Source organism: Gavialis gangeticus, unplaced genomic scaffold (genome assembly GCF_001723915.1).
Source record: "Gavialis gangeticus isolate Ggan-Ray unplaced genomic scaffold, GavGan_comp1, whole genome shotgun sequence".
Lineage (NCBI taxonomy): Eukaryota > Metazoa > Chordata > Crocodylia > Gavialidae > Gavialis > Gavialis gangeticus.
In genome coordinates, this window is record NW_017729024.1 from 167,166,215 (window position 1) to 167,170,473 (window position 4,259).

Genomic DNA, 4,259 nt, shown 5'->3' on the forward strand with positions numbered 1-4,259 from the left:
TGAACCTGTTCAGCCTCCAAAAGAGAAGGCTGAGGGGGGATCTTGTGGCCTGTTATAAACTAGTCAGGGGGGATCAGCAGGCATTGGGGAAGTCCCTGTTCCCCCGAGCACGACCAGGAGTGACCAGGAATAATGGTCACAAGCTGGCAGAGTGTAGATTTAGGCTAGATATCAGGAGGCGCGACTTCACGGTCAGGGCGGCTAGGATCTGGAACCAACTTCCAAGAGAAGTGGTGCTGGCTCCTGCCCTGGGGGGCTTTAAGAGGAGGTTAGATGAACACCTTGCTGGGGTCATTTCACCACAGTACTCTTTCCTGCCATGGCAGGGGGTCGGACTAGATGATCTACTCGGGTCCTTTCCAACCCTAGAAACTATGAAACTATAATGTTATGTACTTTGGCATGGACAAAGTCTCTCCTTCAAATAGATCCACTTTAGAGACTCTAGCATCCAAATTTCTTTTTTTTAATAAAGTTTGAAATAAATCTTCACAATATAATTTTGTACAGTGGGAGTTTAGCTAAAATGTTCTGTTTCGATTGAAACTTTAAACATAAGTAACCCAAAGCGATTTAGGACCTGGATCTTCCAGCATTCCCAGATGAGTAGCGCTCTGTATGTCCATGCATAATTTAGCCTTCAGAGACTCGGAGAACTATAGAAAATTTGGGTGGGAAAGGAGCTCAGGAGGTCACCTCTAGTCCAACCCCGTGCTCTAAGCAGGACTAGCCCCAACTACATCATCTCAGCCAAGGCTTTGTCTAATCGGGTCTTCAACACCTCCAAGGATGGAGAGTCCACCACCTCTCTGGGGAGCCTGGTCCAGTGTTTTACTACACTCCTTGTGAGAAAATTCTTCCTAATATCCAACCTCAGCTTCCTTTGTTGCAGTGTGAGCCCATTGCCCCTTGTCCTGTCATCTGCCCCACCGAGGACAGCCCAGCGCCATCCCCTTTGCAACCCTCCTGCAGGGAGTTGAAGGCTGCTATTAAGTCTCCTCTTCTGTAGATTTAAATAAGCCCAGTTCCTTCAGTCTTTCCTCACCAGTCATGTGCCCCAGCCCACTCACCATTTTGGTTGCCCTCCGCTGGACTCTCCAATGTGTGCACATCCTTTCTGTAGTGTGGGGCCCACAGCTGGACACAGGACTCCAGATGTGCCCTCCCCAGTGCTGAAGAGAGGGGAAGAATGACAGCCCTTGACCTACTGGCAACACTCCTACCAATGCAGCCCAGGATGCCAGTAGCCTTCTTGGCATCAAGGGCACACTGCTGGCTCCTGTTCAACTGCTTGTCCCCTGTCCCCCCAGGTCCTTTTCTGTAGAGCTGCTGCCGAGCCAGTTGGCCCCCAGGCTGCCCTTCCTTGGGCGTGATCTTGATCCAGCTGACACCAGTGAGATTGTGTCAGTTATTGTCTTTGTCCTGTACTTTAAGATTAATCCTTAATATTAAATCAAGAGAACAGCCTGTACCTGAGTCTGATGAGAAGTCCTATACCCCACTGGATGGCTCTTGGAGGCTGCACATGACCTGGGACAGGGAGCACCTTTGTTCGGTTTGCACAGTGACTGGTACAAGATGTGGTCTGGGAGAGGTGCTCCAGCGTGTGTTGTTGGGATAGGAACAGTGGTGGTGGGAGCTTGTGGGGGGCAGGAAGGACAACATGTAATAGCAGCTACCATTTCAGTAACAGAAATGGGACTTAACCTCCACTGTTTTGCAGTGAAAAGGAAACTAATAACGCAGAGGAGAAAACCTTGGACAGAGATAACCAGCTCTGCAAAGCTAAAACATTCAATTCTCTTTACAGCAGTTGGTAACTCTCCTCTCCCTCCGACTGACAGGTATCCGGTCCGTGAGCTTCTATGAGCACATCATAACTGTGGGAACGGGGCAGGGGTCCTTGCTGTTTTATGACATCAGAGCCCAGAGGTTCCTGGATGAAAAGCCGCCTCCTGCCTGCTGTGGACAGAAACAGAAGCTAGGAGGAAACGAAATCCTGAAGTTGACTACGGGGAAAGGTTGGCTGGTGAGTAGTTCACAACCACAGAAGCTTTTAATATGTAGGTCTTGAAGCCAAGTTGGTTGTACAGTTTTGGGAAGTAAACATATCAAATGAGCTCCCTTAAAACACTGAGCTGGTAACTGAAATACATTCAGGCTTTGAGCCCTGTAGAGAGCTCTTCACTATCTTTTCAGAAAAACCCCACACGCCTGCAAGAGTAGGATGCAGCTAGAGAATAACTCACTTGGCCAGTGTCAAATATAAACAGACTGGCTTTCCAGTGCAGCAGCTTTTGCATGGACTTGTTTCAATATTCTCTTTTTTCAGCTCTTAGCTTGATGCCTCTTGAATGGTAATCCAGCTTAATTTTTTGTAATTAAAAATACTATATATTACAGTGTTTTCAAATACCATTGATTCCAGTCCCCAGCCCCAATCTAATGCGACAAATTTGGATGGCAGCAATAGAGTCAAGGGAACAGCATGGTCCCTTCCAGCCCTAATATCCATGAAATATGGCTGCTTCCTTTTCAGACCTGTGCAGAGGCAGGAACCGTCACTGTTTGTGCAGTGCTTGGTGTGGGTGGGCAGGGCTCTTGTCTTTGGTTGGGGTTCCTATAGATGACCAGAACAATTCTGTGCAGGTAGTAGGTTCAGTGAGCATCTTATTCTCTCTGCTGTTCTAGTAGCTGAGTTGCACAAAGGAGCTTTCGAACTTTGTCCCCTGTGTCTCACTTCTGAGGACATTTGGGCCATCAGGCTGTCAAGATGCCCTTGGCCATTCCAAATTCTAGCCCAGTTGATTCTCAAGCAGGATGCTGCAGCAACCTGGGGTGCCTTGAGCACCTTTCAGGGGTGCCGCAAGATGCCACTTGATATTGGTGCTGAGGTGGGAAAACACAATTCCCAGGGTAGACTCGGAGGTTTCAAATATTAATCCAGAGCATTTTAAAATGTTCTGACCTGTTGTGGACTTTCAGTTCTTTGCAGCAGAAGAATTGCTCTCGTATTTTTCTGTAGTCAAAACCAGAATAACAAAGCAAACTTTTTCCGAGCCTTTTGCAAGCTGCCTTGAGTCTAAATGGAGAACCGCTGTTCTAGCCTATAAACCTTGGACTGTTGGTGCAGAACAGCCCCCTCTTGGATTATGAGGCCACATCTTGCTTTTCTGAAATCAGGTCTGTCTTTTGGCTTGCTTGCAGCAATACTGATGTGAACTTTCCTTCAACAGAATCATGATGAAACCTGGAGGAATTATTTCTCTGACATTAATAACTTCCCAAATGCTGTTTACACCCACTGCTACGACTCGTCTGGAACGAAACTTTTTGTGGCAGGAGGCCCCCTTCCATCAGGACTCCATGGGAATTATGCTGGGCTCTGGAGCTAATGAGAACTCTTCCCCTCAATGGTGATCTCCCCCGGTGTCCCCTTCCCTGTTCTTTACCAACAAAATTGTGTGATGCCATTGATTTCTGATTTAAATGCAAGTTATTTTTGACAGAGTTTTCTGTTGGTTTCCAACAGTTTTGTACATCTTTTTTGAACCAGCTTTTGCTTTAACCTCCTTGATCCTTTATACGAAGGGTTTTTGAAACCCCTTTTTATTGTATTTACTCCAAGTGACTCTTCTTTTTTTTTCCACCCCCCACTTCTCCCCTGCCTCCCCTCAATTTAGGCTAACTTGGCCATATGCCCCCTACTTTGCTGTGAGGTAGGACTCCTTTCTTATTGAGCGGTTGCTGCTGGGCTTTCTGTGAAAGTCCAGGGGCTGTGTGTGTGTGCAGGTACTTCGTGTCACTTACATTACCTGGAGTGAGGACTACTTGTAATTAAAAAGAAAAAAATATTAAAAAATATTTATAAGAAATAAGCTACTACTTTATCTGCAGAGCCTGGGTCAGGCCTGGCTTGATCTTATTTTTTAAAAGTACAAGTCTAATGACACTGTATACATAAAGGAGTACAATACACACAGATGTATATTCAGCAGGACCCAGGGACAGCATCTCCCACAATGTTGCTTGTCCAGCCTTGAGTGTGGCAGTGGCCCCAGACCTGGCTTCTCCGTGGTGAATGGGGCAAATGAAGGCAACCTCTTGTGCTCCCCTTTCTCTCTAAACCTGCCCCAGGTATCGGCTTGTGAAGGTACTGGAGCTTCAGGGCAAGCCGTCCAGTAGAGCTCTTGTGTGACAGCAGAGATGGAGCAAGGCTAATAGAAATGGTAATCCGACAGGCAGGTTCCTTGTGACCA

The 4,259-nt window shown here is 47.0% G+C and overlaps 1 protein-coding gene across 1 annotated transcript in view; it reads left to right on the plus strand.

Annotated features, from left to right (window-relative positions):
* The window catches only part of DCAF12 (DDB1 and CUL4 associated factor 12), a 40,100-nt gene extending 36,222 nt beyond the window's left edge, over positions 1 to 3,878 (plus strand). Inside the window, exons 7-8 of the mRNA XM_019518074.1 lie at positions 1,845 to 2,029; positions 3,237 to 3,878. Of these exons, the coding sequence (XP_019373619.1) occupies positions 1,845 to 2,029; positions 3,237 to 3,395 (344 nt within the window). The 3' untranslated portion in view covers positions 3,396 to 3,878. The remainder of the gene's footprint in view (positions 1 to 1,844; positions 2,030 to 3,236) is intronic.
* The last annotated feature ends 381 nt before the right edge of the window (positions 3,879 to 4,259 follow it).